The sequence below is a fragment of the Sinohyriopsis cumingii genome, chromosome 13 (genome assembly GCF_028554795.1).
Source record: "Sinohyriopsis cumingii isolate HCF-2022 chromosome 13, ASM2855479v2, whole genome shotgun sequence".
Taxonomy (NCBI): domain Eukaryota; kingdom Metazoa; phylum Mollusca; class Bivalvia; order Unionida; family Unionidae; genus Sinohyriopsis; species Sinohyriopsis cumingii.
This window is the reverse complement of record NC_142973.1, coordinates 55431478-55452147: the sequence shown is the minus strand read 5'-3', so window position 1 is coordinate 55452147 and position 20670 is coordinate 55431478. Positions and strand designations below refer to the sequence as shown.

The 20670-nt window shown below is 34.7% G+C and overlaps 2 protein-coding genes across 7 annotated transcripts in view; one reads left to right on the top strand and one right to left on the bottom strand.

Annotated features, from left to right (window-relative positions):
• Nucleotides 1–4519: 4519 nt before the first annotated feature.
• Nucleotides 4520–16712, bottom strand: LOC149785602 (uncharacterized). Its single transcript, XM_089979410.1, has 3 exons — nucleotides 15964–16712; nucleotides 13839–14120; nucleotides 4520–7019 (listed from the first exon to the last, which is right to left on the bottom strand). Exons 1-3 carry the CDS (start codon nucleotides 16478–16480, stop codon nucleotides 6346–6348), a joined length of 1473 nt encoding a protein of 490 aa, XP_089835536.1. The 5' UTR covers nucleotides 16481–16712; the 3' UTR covers nucleotides 4520–6345.
• Nucleotides 16535–20670, top strand: part of LOC149785601 (uncharacterized) — a 30447-nt gene continuing 26311 nt past the window's right edge. For 3 of the 6 annotated variants that reach the window (XM_089979418.1, XM_089979412.1, XM_089979417.1), the window contains exon 1: nucleotides 16535–16664. The gene's annotated coding sequence lies outside the window, so the exon portion shown is untranslated. The other 3 variants (XM_089979416.1, XM_089979413.1, XM_089979414.1) reach the window with 3 other exon arrangements.

Here is a 20670-nt window from a genome sequence, read left to right as displayed (position 1 = left end):
TGGAGAGTCTCGAATTGATTTATTTATAGAACTGTCTAACTGATAAATCTGTGTACACAGCTCTCCAAAAATGTGAGCTATATATTTAACTGAATATATGCAGAAACTGCAGGACCTTAGTGTATACTTCAGAATGGCACTTAGCTGCCATTTCCTTGGAATACATCTGAATAATATAAAATACTGAATTTAGTGCCACAAAAGGCAAGAAACCAACTTGTGCAGTATGAATAAACATAAAATGTGTGTTTATATCAAGTGCTTGTAGAGATTTGTCAATAATAATGAAGTAATCTTGTATCTGATTGGCTAAGCTTGTTACCAATCTGGAGTATGTTAAGATTTTGATAATTTGCGACTATAGGTTTAAACCACGAAGATCTTGCACAAGATGGGCAATGAACAAGATCACACATAATCGAGTCAATCTTGGGTCCTGTTGTTTCAGTTCTTTGGCACTAATGAATCTGGTATGAAGAAAACATAGCAAATACTTGAAATAGGCAGTTTTGAGATCCATACGCAGTAATAATTTGATCTTACATCTGATTGGCTGAACCTGTCTACACTTTAGCTACTCTCTTGCTTATCCGATTGAAAAATATGCATTATAAATTGGAAAAATAAAGGCTACATATAGTTTAATAATGTGGAATAGGTCCTTCTTTTGGCCATGAGAAGGGTTGCTTAGACCATGTAAGTATATGAGGAATTGGGGTTGTTGAAAAAAAAAGAATACCCAATTGACTTTGAAGTGAAAAAACATGAAGATAGAGCAAATAAAGATAGAACAGTACCTGGAGGTTCAAATATACCAGCATTGACAACAAACAGTACCTGAAGGTTCAAATATACCAGCACTGACAACAAACAGTACCTGGAAGTTCAAATATACCAGCATTGACAACAAACAGGAGGTTTCAACATAACACTACTGACAAAAACTACCCTTTAAAAATAAAAAATCACTTCAACATTTATTCATGAGTTTCAGAATGTGTGAAAATAAGAAATGGAAGGAACTCTAGTTGAAATTATTGGCATACAAAATATGGTTAAAAATATTTCAAACAACTGAAAATAGGATTCTGACCTGATGGAAAATCAAAGTCATGTATTTCATTCATGACTGACTTTGACTTGTATAGTATGAGTAAACGTGGGTAAAAAAAACTATGCAATACTGTGTGGAGAAAGAAATGTTAAGATTTTGATAGCCTAAAACTTCCACCACCCACAAAAAAAGCAAATAGAAAAACAAAACAAAGGCAAAAAAATGGTCAAGGTAAATCACACTGTAATCAAGGGCCTTATAATAACAATATTGTAATGAAGGACTTTATAGCAAGGATTGTAATGAAAGACCTTATAGCAAAGATTGTAATGAAGGACCTTATAGCAAGTCTTGTAATGAAGGACCTTATAGCAATGATTGTAATGAAGGACCCTATAGTAAGTGTTGTAACGAAGGACCTTATAGCAAGTGTTGTAATGAAGGACCTTATAGCAAGGATTGTAATGAAGGACCTTATAGCAAGGATTGTAATGAAGGACCTTATAGCAAGTGTTGTAATGAAGGACCTTATAGCAAGTGTTGTAATGAAGGACCTTATAGCAAGGATTGTAATGAAGGAACTTATAACAAGTGTTGTAATGAAGGACCTTATAGCCTTAGAATTGTAATGAAGGACCTTATAGCAAGTGTTGTAATGAAGGACCTTATAGCCTTAGAATTGTAATGAAGGACCTTATAGCAAGGATTGTAATAAAGGACCTTATAGCAACTGTTGTAATGAAGGACCTTATAGCAAGGATTGTAATGAAGGACCTTATAGCAAGGATTGTAATGAAGGACCTTATAGCAAGGATTGTAATGAAGGACCTTATAGCAAGGATTGTAATGAAGGACCTTATAGCAAGGATTGTAATGAAGGACCTTATTGCAAGTGTTGTAGTGAAGGACCTTATAGCAAGGATTGTAATGAAGGACCTTACTGCAAGGATTGTAATGAAGGACCTTACTGCAAGTATTGTAGTGAAGGACCTTATTGCAAGTATTGTAGTGAAGGACCTTATAGCAAGTGTTATAATGAAGGACCTTATAGCAAGGATTGTAATAAAAGACATTATTGCAATAACTGTAATGAGGACCTTATAGCAAAGATTGTAATGAAGGAACTTATAACAAGTGTTGTAATGAAGGAACTTATAACAAGGATTGTAATAAAGGACCTTATAGCAAGTGTTGTAATGAAGGACCTTATAGCAAGGATTGTACTGAAGGACCTTATAGCAAGGATTGTAATGAAGGACCTTATTGCAAGTGTTGTAGTGAAGGACCTTATAGCAAGGATTGTAATGAAGGACCTTATAGCAAGTGTTGTAATGAAGGACCTTATAGCAAGTGTTGTAATGAAGGACCTTATAGCAAGTGTTGTAATGAAGGACCTTATAGCAAGGATTGTAATAAAAGACATTATTGCAATAACTGTAATGAGGACCTTATAGCAAAGATTGTAATGAAGGAACTTATAACAAGTGTTGTAATGAAGGAACTTATAACAAGGATTGTAATAAAGGACCTTATAGCAAGTGTTGTAATGAAGGACCTTATAGCAAGGATTGTACTGAAGGACCTTATAGCAAGGATTGTAATGAAGGACCTTATTGCAAGTGTTGTAGTGAAGGACCTTATAGCAAGGATTGTAATGAAGGACCTTATAGCAAGTGTTGCAATGAAGGACCTTATAGCAAGGATTGTAATGAAGGACCTTATAGCAAGGATTGTAATGAAGGACCTTAGAGCAAGGATTGTAATGAAGGACCTTAGAGCAAAGATTGTAATGAAGGACTTTATAGCAAAAGGATTGTAATGAAGGACCTTATAGTAAGTGTTGTAATAAAGGACCTTATAGCAAGTGTTGTAATAAAGGACCTTATAGCAAAAATTGTAATAAAGGACTTTATAGCAAGGATTGTAATGATGGACCTTATAGCAAGTGTTGTAATGAAGGACCTTGAAGCAAGTGTTGTAATGAAGGACCTTATAGGAAAAATTTTAATAAAGGACGTTATAGCAAGGATTGTAATGAAGGACCTTATAGCAAGTGTTGTAATGAATGACCTTATAGCAAGGATTGTAATGAAGGACCTTATAGCAAGGATTGTAATGAAGGACCTTGAAGCAAGTGTTGTAATGAAGGACCTTATAGCAAGTGTTGTAATGAAAGGCCTTATAGCAAGGATTGTAATAAAGGACCTTATAGCAAGTGTTGTAATGAAGGACCTATTAACAAGGATTGTAATAAAGGACCTTATAGCAAGGATTGCAATGAAGGACCTTATAGCAAGTGTTGTAATGAAGGACCTTATAGCAAGTGTTGTAATGAAGGACCTTATAGCAAGGATTGTAATGAAGGCCCTTACAGCAAGTGTTGTAATGAAGGACCTTATAGCAAGGATTGTAATGAAGCACCTTTTGGCAAGTGTTGTAATGAATCACCTTATAGCAAGTGTTGTAATGAAGGACCTTTTGGCAAGTGTTGTAATGAATCACCTTATAGCAAGTGTTGTAATGAAGGACCTTATAGCAAGGATTGTAATGAAGGACCTTATAGCAAGTGTTGTAATAAAGGACCTTATAGCAAAAATTGTAATAAAGGACCTTATAGCAAGGATTGTAATGATGGACCTTATAGCAAGTGTTGTAATGAAGGACCTTGAAGCAAGTGTTGTAATGAAGGACCTTATAGGAAAAATTGTAATAAAGGATGTTATAGCAAGGATTGTAATGAAGGACCTTATAGCAAGTGTTGTAATGAAGGACCTTATAGCAAGTGTTGTAATGAAGGACCTTATAACAAGGATTGTAATAAAGGACCATATAGCAAGTGTTGTAATAAATGACCTTATAGCAAGCGTTGTAATAAAGGACCTTATAGCAAGGATTGTAATGAAGGACCTTATAGCAAGGATTGTAATGAAGCACCTTATAGCAAGTGTTGTAATGAAGCACCTTATAGCAAGTGTTGTAATGAAGGATCTTGAAGCAAGTGTTGTAATGAAGGACCTTATTGCAAAAATTGTAATAAAGGACCTTATAGCAAGTGTTGTAATGATGGGCCTATTAAAAACAATGTGTTGTAATGAAGGGCCTTGCAGCAAATGAGTTTGTACAAGTATACAAAAAAAAGAAAGAAATATAGCCTGACCCGAAAATCTACAGTAAAAGCATATAGCACTGCAAATCACAAGATTTAGCATTACGACGAATAAACTTAAAGCAACTTGTAAATTTTCAAGTGTATTCTCTGTCTTTTGTTGTAAAACTTTTCTGAATCGATCATTGTTTCATTATATGTCTTAATAATTTTATGCCATATTCTGAAAATTGCCCACAATCATTTCTTAAGAACCTGCCATGCTAATGCAATTTTTCAATGGTGCAGCAATATAAATTTGTTTAAATCAACGATTGCACAGCATGACAACTTGTGGAAAACTAAGGAATAGAAAAATAAAGATTTTCCTGTTCTTTATTCAGACATGCTCACTTGGCTACCAACAGTGTTGACGAGAAATGCTGTCACGTAATGTACTGACAGATTAGAGCTTTCCTTGCTGACATGAAATAACAAGCATAATGCACTGACAGAGCTTTCCTTGTTGACATGAAATGACAAGCATAATGCACTGACAGAGCTTTCCTTGTTGACATGAAATAACAAGCACAATGCACTGACAGAGCTTTCCTTGTTGACATGAAATAACAAGCATAATGCACTGACAGAGTTTACTGTAAAGACTTTTTATAAGCTCCATAAGCATTTATGTTTCCTTCACAAGTTTACTGCCTGGTGCCCACTGATGAAATTCACTGTGAGTATTAAGTTTCACACATAACAGGTTCTCACTAGTTTTCTGGTCCAGACTTACCCTATGTGATGTTGTCTGCATATGTCTGGTGATATCTTTTCTTCCCCCATATACTATCTTAAAATCCACTTTGCACGAAACACACAATACAAACTCCGGGTCATTGATAGTCACCTGCACTGACTTGAGCTCTGCTTTCTAAGTATTGTTGGACTTGCAATATTTTTTTACCAGTTCTTTTATAAGATGGGGAGAAAGCACATCTTTCTGCATTTTACACGAGTTGATCACAATAAGATATCGAGCTTCCTTTCATTATTCCTCTTAAAACATCTTCAAAACAACACAACACAATTTTCAAAAGATGAAAAGATCCAAATGCTTATACCAATGTTTCTGCCAAAATTATTTTTGAGCTGATCTCCTTATTATCTCACCTCCGCCCAAAAAAGGCTGGGCAATTTAAATTCAAAGACTTGTATGCCATGATGGATCATCCTTGATCCCTTTACCACTTAAAACACCTTGATAAATATCCTGCCTTTGGTTTAAACTCTTCAAATTACAACAGTAAAGCAATCTGTTTACAGCTTGCTGCACATATATGTCAGTCACTGTGTAACAATTCTTAATTAGTAATCACTCAGAATGTATCTCTTCACCGGTTGTTGTACAGGAGGAGCACATCTGATCCCCATTGGACTGGTAATGATTGGTTTCTTTAGATAAAATATCATTTTTTTGTTCTAAATTTTAACTATCTTCTAACTTTCAAAAGCAGTAGATTTCAAATGTTATGTGCAGCTGATCACCTTTAAACAGCATTCTTGTCCTACAGATCATAGAATCACATGCATTTCAGTGATGGTTGAAATGTCGTAAAATTCTGCTTCCAAAGTCTGTCATTTTATGAGGATCAAAGCAAAGTATCTGGCTGATAAAAGCATTCCAGTATGGGAAGTATCACAAAGATTACCATATAATCTCACTCATAAGTCGAGTTAAACTGCAAAAAGCAAAGATCCTGATTTTCCATACCATAATGTGTCTGCAGATCAGGGTCTATGTTGTTTGTTCTACTGATTACTCCTAAGAAAGTGCACAGACCCAGATATTCCGGTGCATTATGTGCTGGTAGATCTGAGTCTGTGTAGTTTGAAGTTGGACTTCACTTAGAAATGAGTATATATGGTACCTCTGATTTTCTTTCAGAGACTTAAAGTTATTTGAATCGCATCAGGAAGAGATGTGAGGATTTCCAAATGAAGGCAGCTCTTGATCCATCCATCACTGCACTATACACAAGAAATAAGTATTTGTAAATTTCATTCCCTTTAGATATCTGAAGCACAGTAATAAATTTGATGTTGAATTCATTCATCACAGTACACAATTCCTATGATATAATTATTAGTGTAACAGCAAAAGTACTGTTACTCCGCACACAATATATATTATCTAATTTTCTACTTAAAACCGAGTAGTAGGTAACCTCGAAGGGTTCTGAGCCACATTTTTGCTATCCCGGAGATCCTTCCCAGCTGTCTCTGTAGAAAATCCAAAAGTACAGAGAAACTGGAGCACAAAGCAACAAGCCCAGACGATCGGGTACAACCATGAAATGTTGGATGAGAGAATTGATGCACCAACAAAAGGAGTTATAAGTCCTGGTACAGAAATTACACTTTTGACCCAAGCCATAGCAATGCTACGAATATCAGTTGGATATACCTCTGAAGTATATGTATTTAGTATTGAGTAAATTGGCACCATGAAAAAGTATACTACTATAACACAAACAGCTTTCAAAAAGTCCAGGTTTATAAATGCAAAAAGAACAAGTGTGATTATGGTTCCAATGGAGAAAAAGCGTAAACATTTAATTCTGCCTAGCATGTGGGGTTCTATAAGAATCATCGCAAGGCATAGACCTGGGAGTTCTCCAATAAACACTGTAAACATATTGAAATATGGACTGATGCCAAGAGAACCCATATACTCTGGCAAATATATTGTAACACCCCAATACCCTGCTGACTGGAAAAACCACACTAGGGAGGAAAATATAGTCCTCTTCAGCACAGGCGCCTTGAATAATTCCTGTAATTTTCCTCTCTCCTGGCTTGGTGGGCAAATTATCTCCCCTGAATAATGGAACAAAAATGATTAGAAGCAAATAGCATAAATATTGTATATGACTACTGACAAAGACACACAAATAAACTGATTTTTCTGCAGACAAATATAACTTTATACAGCCAAGCATATTTTACTATATGTAATAGTGACCTGCTTTCACATTTTAATATATGTAATACTGAATTGACTTAAGTTTACTGTATGTAATACTGACTCGTCTTCACAGTTTATTATATGTAATACTGAATTGACTTCAGTTTACTGTATGTAATACTGACTTGTCTTCACAGTTTATTATATGTAATACTAACTTGACTTCAGTTTATGTAATACTGACTTGTCTTCAGTTTATTATATGTAATACTGACTTGACTTCAGTTTACTGTATGTAATAATGACTCATCTTCAGTTTATTATCTGTAATATTGACTTGACTTCAGTTTATTATAAATAATACTGCCTCATGCTCCATTTTACAATATGTAATACTAAGTCATCTTTACATTTACTATTATAATGACTCATCTTCACATTATATATAATACTGACTCATCTTCACATTTTATTAATGTAATACTATAATACTGACTCATCTTCACATTTTATTATATATAATACTATAATACTGATTCATCTTCACATTTTACATGTAATACGGATTTGAATTCAGTTTACTTTTTGCAACATTGACTCCTACTCACATTTTATTAAAGTAATACTGACTTGTCTTTGCATTTTACTGTCTGTAATACTAATTCATTTTCACATTTATTTGTAATAATGATTCCTCTTCCCATTTTACTACATTTTGTTATGTATATTTAATTTATATTGTGTGCTTCACCTTTGTTCCTTGAATGAAGGTATTATTTTGGCCTACCCGACTTTTGTCATTTTAAAAAAAAGATATTTACTTCAATTGGAGTTCAAAGTCTAACCTATTGACAAACTTAGAATGTTGTGGAAGTGAACTTGTTTGCAATTCGATGGAATTTTCCATTTAAAATGACTCACATCCTGGACATTCTATTATGTCTTAGATCTAGTGAAATTAGTATATATTGGATGAGGTAAACAATAATTCATTCCTGTTTAATGATCAGTTTGTGGAATCACTTATAGTTGTTTCAGATATAATTTGAGAGGAATCATAAAATGCTCATTGACATTTTGGACTAAAACACTACTTTTGGGTTGTTGTGAACTCATTTAAAGACATTTTGAACTATATACTTGAGATATCATTAAGAAGTTTGAGACTACTGGAATTCATTTGGAACATTCTATACTTTTTGACTTGTGGGACTTGTGATAGGACATTATGATTATTTGGGATTTAAAATTCACAAAACTGTAAGTGTCTTTAGAATTTTCACTTTGTATTCCAGGGAAATAAATTTTTGTAGAATTTTACTAAACTTGATGGTTTTGCTTCTTTCTGTTACTTAGTTTAAGACCATTTGAGCTGTATCAATGTAATAATAAATCTTGATGTTTTACAGTGTATAATATGGACTATGTTTGCATTTTAGTGTATGTAATATAATATTGACTTGAGTTGACTTTCTATTACAACCTTGGTCTAGCAACTGAAAATTTTAAAAATAATTTTTCATTAGCACCTTAAATCATCTTTCATACTTGAAAAGGAATACTTAAGAATGGACCAATATGTGAATAAGAAATTAAAATGATAAACTTGGCTACTTTTGTTTTTCCTAATCAGTATTGTTCCCAGAAACTAGTCAGTGCAAGGTGCTTGCAGCCTGTCAGGGCATTTTCAGCTGGGTACAGTCACTTTTGCAGGACAGCTCTTTATAAAGGGGACATCTGTATGCACTCAACTAATTCTTTTAAGAGAAAAGGGTCTAGGATGTAATGAATGAATAGGTGAAAATATCAAAGTCACTCATGCTCAAAGAATGGGTTAAACTGACCTAATTTTGGTATTGTTGTGTTACATTTCATGAGATGCACTCACATACCAGTTTCCATGAGTTTAGGTGAATTAGAGTCCAAGATATTAAATACAAAGTGACTGTCATAAAAAGTGGGTCATACTGATCCAGGTTTGGAAATAAGTTGCTCCTAACGAGACGCATCCAATGGTCAATGTGTTTAAGATATTATGGGTGTAACAATCATCGAGCTGCAAATAAAAAAGCTAACATGTAAAAATGGGTCACACTGACCAAGTTTTGTTTTGCTTGAGTAACTTTTGCTGAGATGTATCTGCATTACCAATATTTAGTTTTTAAGTGTAAGAATCTATAACAAACTGCTGCAATTATAAAAGCAATTTGAGCATGAAGTCAGTGACCAAATTCAGATATGGTCAAGTTACTCTTTTTAGATTGATCCACATATCGATTTTTGGAGAAGGATCCAAGAAACTTAGGGCATATTAAAACAATAAACAAAGAAATGTTCAAAGTATTGCATCCCCTTCCAACTTTGTGGGCAAAGGAATAACTAGGGATAAATGATTCCAAACTTATGCCCCGATGACACATGTAGACTGTTACCATATGCAAAATCTTAAACATCTGGAGCATATCTGGAGTACAGACAATATACAGGATAGTTAAGTGGAAAATACCAAAATCACTCAAGCAAGAAAATTACATCGCAGTGACTTAATTTTGCTATGGCTGATATAATTTCCTAGAGATCCATCCAGTGTAAATGTTCAGGGGATACCAGGTCCAAGATAGTAAGGAGGTAGTGAACGAATTACTTAAGTATGAAAATTGTTACGCTGACCTAGTTTTGGTGTGGTTTAGTTACCTTCTTTAAGATGATTCCACATGCCAAGTTTCATGAGTGTAGACAAAAATGGTTTCATGATATTGAAGGCTGCAAGCAAAAAAGTTGCCCAAGCATTAAAAAAAAGATCACACTGGCCCAGATTGCCATGACCTACATGTGCGCATGGTTGAGTTACTTTCATTTAGATGTATCTATATACCAATTTTCATAAGTGGGGGTGAAATATTGCCCAAAATATTAGTGGTGTCAAGAATATGAAGCAAAATATACAAAAGTCATTCAAGCATGCAAATTAGGTCACATTTTTCTAGTTTTTATACAGCTGAGCTCCTTTTCCCATGGGCCATCCACAACCAAATTTTCATAAGTATAGAAGAAGAAAAAAAGGTCAAAGATCTTGTGATGACAACAAAATACTCTAAGGGCAACAAAGAAATGAATGATTGGGCAAGAGCTTTATGGGCAAGGGGGTAAAAAGCAATAACTATTCCTTTATATAATCCAGTGTAAATAAAAAGAAATACTCTAGAGTTTATTATCACATTTAAATGTTTTCAGAGCTAATTTATGCTGCAATTTTTAGTTTCCGTTTTTATAATGGCTGGCCCAACTCTTGAGCAGACATCAATTTGATAAGAGGTCAGTTTTACTCATCCCACACTATACAGAATACTGAAAGAATCTGCTTAAGATGCCACTTGTCCATGAGAATGAGCATCTTAAAAAGTGACTTGCCCTTCTTCGATAACCACTTGTGGCTGACTGGAACGTTTTAGCAATGTGTACTATTTCCTCCCAGCAAAAAATGGCTATCCCTCTGGTATTGCCACCTTTCTATGGTAGAAGGCATGGCCATAAAAGAGGAAGACCAATTTACCAGGCCTCTCATCACCCATTAAAGCAGTCTAAAAAATTACATGACTAAGTTAATATATTTATGACTCTATGGTCTTAAATACAAAAGAGGAAAAAAAACCAACAGATTTTTTCAAATTCATCAAATAGTTTACTTCCCTAGAATACAGATTTAAAATTTTAAAAGAATTTTACAGTAATACGCAAAAAAATCCCAAATAGACCAAAATGTTGCATCACAAGTCCTAATGAATAAAGTTCAATTTAATTCCAGTGGTGTTTGATTTAAGATCCAGGGCTGAAGGCATCAAACATGTCTGTAGTCTTGAATGTATTAATTTACAGGTGCCCTGAAGTGTGGTGATGTGCTAACAGTCTCCCAATTAATCGCAATAATATAATTGAAAATGATCTTTCTGAATTCACAATAATTCTTAATGCTTCTATCCAAGAACATTATTTAAGAGCACTTTGTATTTCCTGAGAATAAATTGCTACCAAATGAAATAATAAATACAACAACAAGACTGATTTCTGCTTTAGATGTTATCGCAGGAATTAATAATTTTTGAGTAAACAAGATTATATAAAAAAAACTAAGAGACCAAAGAAGAGCCAGGATGTAGGACAAAAGTTCATGTTTAGAACAATCTAAGTTATTATCAGACATTAGGTCTATTACTAAATTATAATAAAAACATGGTAAACATAATGTTCTTGACTCAGACTAAGATAAGGATCCTAATATTAAAACCCACACTCTTATAAAAATATTACCTATGTGTTATTTGTTTACCAAAATAAAAACATCATCTAGTCAGGAACAACATGAGCTTGATTTTGGACAAGGTCAAGTCAACATTTTATCCATAGCAGACAATTAATTAAAAATATAATAAACAAAGCAAACTATATATATATATATATATATATATATATATATATATATATATATATATATATATATATATATATATATATATAACAAATGCAGCAATATAACCTTTTTAAGTACAGTATTGTAAAAACTGATGGCTCAGCTGCAAAAGCAGATGGTAATTTAGCTTTCAGCCAGTTGATAATGTGTAGGCTGCTATAACATAAAATTTTATGGCAATTTAGCTGTCAGCCAGTTGATAATATGTAGGCTGCTATAACATAACATTTTTATGGTAATTTAGCAGTCATCCAGTTGAAGAGAAAGCTGATATACCATGCCAATTTTATTGCACTTTAGCTGACATCAAACTGAAAATGAGTAAGCTGCTATGCCATATAAATCTGATCGTAACTTACCTGTTAGCCATTTGAAAATGAATAGGCTGCTATATGAGTGAGTGAATTGTTTCTGTCAGAAGGCTGTTATACTATATAAATTTGGTGGTAATTTATCAGTCAGTGAATTGTTACTGTCAGAAGGCTGCTATACCATATAAATTTGGTGGCAATTTATCAGTCAGTGAATTGTTAATAGAAGTAGGCTGATATATCATATAAATTTGGCAGTAATTTGGCATTCAGTCAATTGATAATGGATAGGTTGCTATCGATAATTCACACCCTGAACACTCGTGAACCCGCTTACAACGCTGGGTCAGGCATGGATCCCATTTTTTTAAAGCCAGAAAATACCACCAACAAAAATTGATCAGTGATTCCTACTTCTTGAACTTGAAAAAAAATTGTGATCAAAATTGGTAACTGAAACATTGATATATCACTAGTTTTATGGTCCGAAACAGAAGCTATGACCTAGAAACTTTAATTAACATTTTGAAATTATCAACTTTTAATAAGAAGTCATATATTTGGTTACATTTTCTCTCCCAAGACGACATTTTTAATACAATATAATTAAAGATATTTAAGGAAATTGTGATTAAAGAAAATGTCACTTACACCTAGTATAGGCAGTACATTAATATTTAAATTCAAATTAAATAATTTTTATTAAGTGAAATTTGTGTTTTGATAAGGTCTCTTAGTTCCACTTAAGCGTCATCATCATAAATGCAATGTGTATTTAAACGTAAAATGTGTCAATCTACCGTGACAGCTATGTCCGCAAGCGTTTCTCTGAAAACCTAATTAATTGCTGACCGCGTTTTGATAACTGACTTGCGGAAGTATTTGTTGTTTTGTTGCAATGTATTATCATGTTATTTGTGTCTTTTGAATCAAATAAAGTAGGTGGAATAATTAAAAAAAAGTTAAAAGGCACGCAAATCCTACATATTTAAAATTTAGCGACCCTGGTCATATGTCAGGTTAACTCATTTCAGTTGATCAATCAAACAGTGTTATAAATTTATTGTGTATATAACATAAACTACCTTAAATTAACAAACTCTTTCAAAACTGTGATCATAAATGTGATCAAAGATAGCAAGGCAACCAAGCGAAACTGGTACTTCGTAAAATAAAGAGCTAGGTTTCAGATACGGATCATTATAGGCAAGCGATTTTCAGAGAATTTCTGAACTGGCACTTAGAGATATCCTCAAGGATGATAAGAAATTTCACTCTTACTTTCAGTGAAATCAAGACATCAATATTGTACTAATTGAACAATACAAAATTGAGTTTTGACGTAGGCAATTTTCTCATGAAACAAATGTTGCTAGTTTTAAAAAAAAAAAGGAATCTTGTCTGGTGGTATATCAACAGATGGTCTAGTTTCAGGCTAGATTGACCTCCGACTTGCCATTATACTAATTAATTCCAATCCGGAACCAGACTAATCAACAAAACAAAAAGCAGTGATGTAATACATGTTTTTGTGTGCACGTGATGATTGTTCAAACCAGATGGAATGATCTTTCATGTTGGAAATTTTGAAAATAAATGTTATTTATACAGACCAAACAACTTCATTAAAAAAGTGTGTTATTAACAATTATCAATGTGATTGTAAAAGAAGGATTTAGTCATTAAACAACCCAGTTCCCTACCCCATGGTTGTCTCGATGTATAAGTGGATTTTTTCCCTTAAATTTGTGGAGGTTTATCGATAACTTGCGCCCTTGCTTATAGTGCAGTCTATATTTGTGGACTCCATTGTGCGTGAGTTATTGAGGGAGAGGTGTACAATTATTTTGACCTAAAGAATTAACATGTTAACATTTTAAACAATCCAAGGGTTCAAGTCTAAAATGTTCTGGTACTGACATAAAAATATCAAATGAATGTAAACATATTACCTCTGGGCATGCTTGTTTTATTTTGCTGAGCAATAGTTGCCAGTACATGTAATGCCTCCTTCTTCCTTCCGCTGACAAAAAGATATCGAGGAGACTCGTAACTGATAAAGAATCTGCAGATGAATACAAGAAAAGATGGGATTGAGCATGCCCCAACAAAGGTCCGCCATCCATAAGTGGGCAGAAGCCACCATGCTAAACCGCCAGCCAATACAGCACCAAGAGCACCACAGAATGTTATAACAACCATAAAGCTCCCACGGTTCCTTCGAGGTAGGCATTCTACAAAAAAGGAATGAACAGAAAAGTTAATGGCTTTAAACATTTAGCACAGACTGCAAGTACTAAACAACAGCCATTTTAATTACTGTAGTTTTGCTCTGTTTTGAATTATATTTATGAGTGAGACTTCATATTATTTCATTATTGACCCCAATTAAGTTTTAGGTCTTCTTACAAACTTCAATGTACTATAGCTGCAGTATCATCCCATCAAGAATATGTTCAATGAACAAGGATGCCCTCCCATAATGCCTGGAAATGTACCTAAATCAACAAAGATAATAAATGTACTGACTCTGACAGTGCAATAGGAATTTACCACTGTAGTGGTGGACACATTTTGGGTTATTATGACCATCAGTGTGTCTGCTTTAGGCTAGTGTATATCCACAGATTGTCTTTATGCATGTATCCTGCTTGGCATTCTTCCACATTTTTCAACCCAAGCTGCTAGTCAAAGTTTTTGAACTTGCCACCCAGCAACTGCACTGTGTTCATTTGATGAACTCTCATAAACACAGCAGGCACGTCTGGGGGTCTTTTAACCACTGAATTATATCATTGTAAATATCAGCATAGGATGGCTGAAAAGATCAATTAATCAATATGTCCTCCCACTCAGTAAAAGGATGAAGTAGAACTGGCAGGTCTTTGAATTTGCTGCCCAGCTATTTGCATGGGTATGGAGGACTCCTGCATGAGTGATTTTTAGTGTCCCAGATCCAAAATTTGCATCCAAATAGGTGTAATTAAGAGTTTCTGAAACCTCTGTCAACTTGTGTGGAATAATCAATGGCTTGCCAGTCCAGCTTCAACCAATGGCTGAGTGAGAGGCAGAAAGACCCAGAAATGTACATGTGGTCATTAATAAGAGTACATCAAGGGGGGAACAACTTTAGCATTCCTTATCTTGTTCATTTCCTAGTGTAGCTGAATAAGTAGTGCATATGACCTCAAAATCAGGACATGTCAAGACTTATGTACATTGTTTTGATATAGTTACATATGTACATTGTTTTGGTATAGTTACATATGTACATTGTTTTGGTATAGTTACATATGTACATTGTTTTGGTATAGTTACATATGTACATTGTTTTGGTATAGTTACTTAAGTCTTATGCAGCGTTTTAGCTACACATGTGTCATGCATCAAATACAGACTTTTCAGATTTGATGCACAAAAATCATCACCAGTACGTAAATTTACTATATGTTCAGGTAAAGATTTTTAAGATGGCCATCTTTAAATCTTATCACAACTCAACCAGAACTCATGGGACTGTCTGTTGTCCATCATCCATTTGTCTGTTAGCACATTTGTTTCTGCAACTTCTAAACTACTTGGAGGATTGTCATGAATCAATCTTTACACACATTCATATTATGTGTGTGTATATGCATATACCCACACAGTAGCATCATCAGACACCACATTATAATTGTGACTATAATGATGCCAAACAAATATAAAGTTAGAGAATAGTAAATACATCTATTAATGATACAAAACGTTAGGAAGAACCCTTCCAAAATAATGGACTGCCTTTTTCGTTTGGCAAGGGTGAACGGAGAGTTTGTTCATATAATTACTAATGTTTGTGTGTGCTTCTGCCATCTATTATGCGGACTCCGGTTATGTTAAAGCCTATTTGCCCAGCTGAGCCATCAAATTTAATAACACTGATATTTTTTTTTTTTATAATGTTGCGCTGACAAAGTCTTGTACTTTTAATTTTTGAACCGGTTACTTCAAATGACAATGAGAAGGATGTTGATTTGTGTTCAGTATGTTGATGTCACTATTTATGATCAATTTAGATAAATATGTCAGGGTACAAACCTAAAAGCAATACAAAGTCGACAGCTTCTAGTCCACCATTTCCAAGCGACACCAGTGACCGTATTAGGACAAGGAACCAAAACGTTGGTGAGAATGCCGAAATAAGCCCAAACACTGCTACAATGGCTGTGGCAATAATGAAGGGTTTCTGTCGCCCAAATCGGTCACTTATTATCCCAAAAGTAAAGCTACCAATTATACCAGTAATTCCACTGACAAAGGGAAGCATAGCAAATGTCATGCGCATCAAACTCCATTCCTTGGTAACTGGTTCGCTAAGAAAAACGAACACCATTATCTCAGAACAGACGGCGAGATAGCCCCCGCCAGCAAGCAGCAACATTTTCCATTGAAAAGGGCCGACTTTAAGTTGAGCAAGAACATCGTCCAGGTGTATTTCTTCAGAATCTGTGCCAAGGAGAGGTGCTCGTCCGTTCTGCATTGTTTCTTGAGTCTCCATGTTGTTGTTAGTGTTATCTAAAGAATCGCCGGCTGTAGCAGCACGAGAACAGACCATGCTTGATTGTTTACAGGTGTAACTGTAGACTGGTGACGAATAATTGGCTTATCATATCATGTTACAAGTTTACAAACCGAGAATCACTCACTTTACATCTACACACGTGTCTCCTATAGTGGAAAATGCACGGATTCTATCCATTTGGAGGAAAATGTACGTCTTCACCAAAGGTGTTAAGAATGTAAGTAATACTAGACACATAAAAGCATTCTTTGACCACGCTTTTTGCTCTGACCTTGAAATGACTGAACGTGTCCGAGGACGAAAGGACATTGTTGGTAGACTGCCGTGAACTCCGGATGGTAGTAAAATTGTGCTGAGCAGTAACGATTCTCTGTTTAGTTTAAGTACTGTAATAACTTAAGTAAAAGTCAGATTGTAATGTAAATTGGTTCTCTGCAAACTCCCAGTAAGATATGAAAACAAACGCGGGTATTGTCGAGAGATCCATCATTGTTTACAATTCATAGTTAATGTTTATGTAATATTGCCTAATTAAGGGACCATTCATTATTTCGGTCTGAGTTTCCTATGCCCCTCGCCCCCCCGCATTTTAGGTATTTTGACATTTATCAAGTGTCATAATATAACATATGGGGTGGTAAAGGTCAGAATAAACTCAAACAAATTCATATGTGAACAAATACTGATCATGCAGAACTTTTTGTACAAGTATAAGGTCATATAGGCAGTTAGCATCAACAATTTCAGTAAAGGGTATTATTATTTTTTAAAGAATTTATTTTGATCTTCATACATCCATATTCTTTGGAAGGTTATTATTTATATGCCCATAGAGTATAGTAGCATCAGTGTTAAAGTGTATGGACATTTGTGGACAAACCAAATTGAATGACGTGCTGTGGTGTCATAATGATACATGTGTCTGTTACAAAAATTCATACACTCCTGTTATTTGTATTTCTTCACCATGTTTAGTACCAGGCCACCACTGGAAAAGTCCATAAGCAATCAACAGTTTTCTTGCTGGAAATTGTTGGCTGACATTTAAGGCACAGACCATTCAGAACTGAAATGACCTTGGTTAACCAATGTTAGTATTACATTTTGGAAGAACAATTAATATTTTAATTTAATTTGAGTAAATGCACCTATATGACTGTACTGAAATACACTTGTCAAGTATATCCAGGCACTTGTCAAGTATTTCCAGGCACTTTTCAAGTATATCTGGGCACCTATCAAGTATTTCCAGGCACTTATCTTCAGGTCTTTCCAGGCACTTATCAAATATATCCAAGCACTTACCTGATTAGCCATGTTAATTTCACCTTTATGACTATATCAAAATACACTTATCAAGTATATACAGGCACTTGTCAAGTATTTCCAGGAACATGTCAAGTATATCCAGGCACTTGTCAAGTATATCTGGGCACCTATCAAGTATTTCCAGACACTTATGAAGTATTTCTAGGCACTTGTAAAGTATATCCAGGCACTTGTCAAGTATTTCCAGGCTCTTGTCAAGTATTTCCAGGCACTTACCTAATTAGCCATATTCATTTCATTAGAGAAAATGAACTTGTAAGTTACCCTACTTAAGCATTCATTAGCTAGCAGTGCTTTTCAACAACTTGTTCTTGGATGTACTTGAATCAGTAAAAGGGCATTACCATCAGTATTATATGACGTAGGCGATTAGACTTTACTTTGAGCAATGGTCTCGATATAAGCTGCCAACAGTGTGAGGTATTTTTGACATTTGGCCTCGACTACAAGGGTTGCCTGACCCTGGGTCACACTAAACAGCACAACAAGCTCAAGCAGCAAGACGTTGTACCCACCCACACACACACCATTATGCACATCAGGGTCAACGTCTGAAATTGCAAAACTAGGAACCAGGTGTTAAATTGTTGATACAATCTATTTCATTTATTGAAACAAGCAATGACTTTTCATTTGCTTAATCGACTTACATTTATCAATGTATTCGGGTAGGATATGGGCATTTGCCATATATATATTCATTTTGCAGAATCACTATATTTTCCAGACCAATTGAATATACTAGAATAATAAATGGCCTTCACAGTTCACTTGAATGCCAGGACAGTCAGTAAAGGTCAACCTAGATTACACTTTGTACAAGTACCCAACGATAAAACACTGATAATGCCTAACACTGACTGTAACCCTCGGGATAGTGACTGTTGGAATAGAAAATCCTGTGACACTCAAGAAAACAAAAATGGCAATAGTCTGACAGAACTTTGCATCAACAGTCAATTAAAAATTTTGATTGGGAATATCTAGGTGGCTACTTGGGAATTGGCTTATCCCAAGTGGCTATTCAGGAATGGGCATTTCCCAGGTGGCTGCTCAAGAATGGTCATATCCAGGGCTACTCAGGAAAATATAAATACCATATATACTCATTTACAAACAACAAAGATCCTGATCTGTCATTGCATAATGTGCCTGCAAGTCAGGGTCTCTGTAGTTTATTTTTTTACAGTTGTGTTGGTCTTATAAGCGAGTATATATGGTACTAGCATTATAATTGTTCCAGTACAGTTGTATACATACAGGGTAGTCATGAGTGAACAGTTTGTCAAATTTCTAAGTGTGCTTAGAGGAAATATGCATTCTACTCATTACCTCTTGACTAGCTTTCTAAAATTTAGAATGAAGGTTAGGATGAGAAACACTATTAATCCGATACAGGTTCCTCTAGAAATAAAGATACCATATATACTCGTGTATAAGATGACTGTTGCATAATGTGCTTGCAGATCTTGGTCAATGCAGTTTGTTAGAAGTAATCAGTAGAATAAACAGCCAAAACCCTGATCTGCAGACAAATTAGGCCAAAAGAAACCCTGAGTGGTCAACCAGCTGTGACAGTTCCTGTTTTTCACTACTGATCCTTACACTTTTTTCACCCATGTTTAAAAAAAAAAAAAATCACATTAAATATATAATGTCTTTTTAAAAAGAAAGAACAAAACTACCTTTCTAGACTAATTTTAAAACCAGTGCAATACAAAACACACAATGTTTGGGGCATTATGCCTAGGAATATCAGAATCTTTGTTGTTTGCAGTTTGACTCTACATATAAATGAGTAGAGACAGTGAACAGGTACTTACCACGTTAACCCCTGAAGCTTTTTCTCATTTTTGCCAGAAAATCAAGTAGGAAACACATTTTGAAAGCTATTTCTGAATAGACTCGAAAACACCAAATCCCCAGTCATTTTTCAATAACATGCTGCCTGGTTGTGTTAGAAACATCGTTTTTTATCGGCTATTTGAGTCGCGCATGAGCAGAAGGGTAAAAGTTGGAGTTATGTTTTTTAACATTTTTAAAATATTTTTATTGCTAAACGGAGCCATTATTTTTGTATGGAGACCACTCTTTATTCCAAATGCCCATCTTATCCTACTTTTTGTAAAGGCTCATCTGTCTGTTTGCAGTTCATACTGGTTTGCCTTAGATCTGAGACCAAAAAGTCTAAAATCCGGACACAAAATTGGATTCAGACCATGGGTGAATTTTGGGTTAAAAAAAGTCGGGTCCAAAAAGTGAGTTTTTTTATCTGTATTTTGTAGTACAACTAGAAATTCCAGATATTTGGTATCATTGTAGAGCTACATCTACCTTTCTATATTGCCACCCACTTTAGTGTAACATACATGACCATGACGCTACAGAGCTCAGCAGTAGGCTACTACCTCCTGCCCCGTTAAGTCGTCGCTAGGGGTTAATGTGTTAATAATGATTTTCATTTTGTCATTACATTAGTGGTAGCTTCCTCGCCTTCATCATCACATTGGCAGCAACAAAGTCTTCCTCATGTTCACCATCACACAGGAGAATACATAAAAAATTACTAAAAACAAAATCCATAAATGCAATCAAAAACACTAAGCCCCCACCTTCAGATGTGTGATTCCAGTAAAGCAACCTTACCCTATTTTAATGCTCCCCACCAGACTTAGGTTAAATTACAACATAATTGGTATAATTCAGTAATTAATTACAATTATATTGTAATTGTTATTGAACAGTACTGCTATTATGTAAATGTAATCGTAATTGAATATGACCTCTATGATGTAATTGCAGTTGTAATCGAACATCATCACAATGGTGTAATTGTAATTGTAATCGAACATCACCACTATGATGTAATTGTAATCTAACATCACCACTATGGT

Bases quoted from the DNA above. Each gene is read 5' to 3' on its own strand.
- LOC149785602 (XM_089979410.1), bottom strand. From the start codon at position 16,480: ATGGTCTGTTCTCGTGCTGCTACAGCCGGCGATTCTTTAGATAACACT. The intron at 14,121-15,963 runs GTTTGTACCCTG...CCTTTTTTGTAG, and splicing joins CGACTTTGTATTGCTTTTAG to AATGCCTACCTCGAAGGAAC. The intron at 7,020-13,838 runs GTAATATGTTTA...TCCATTATTCAG, and splicing joins TAAAACAAGCATGCCCAGAG to GGGAGATAATTTGCCCACCA.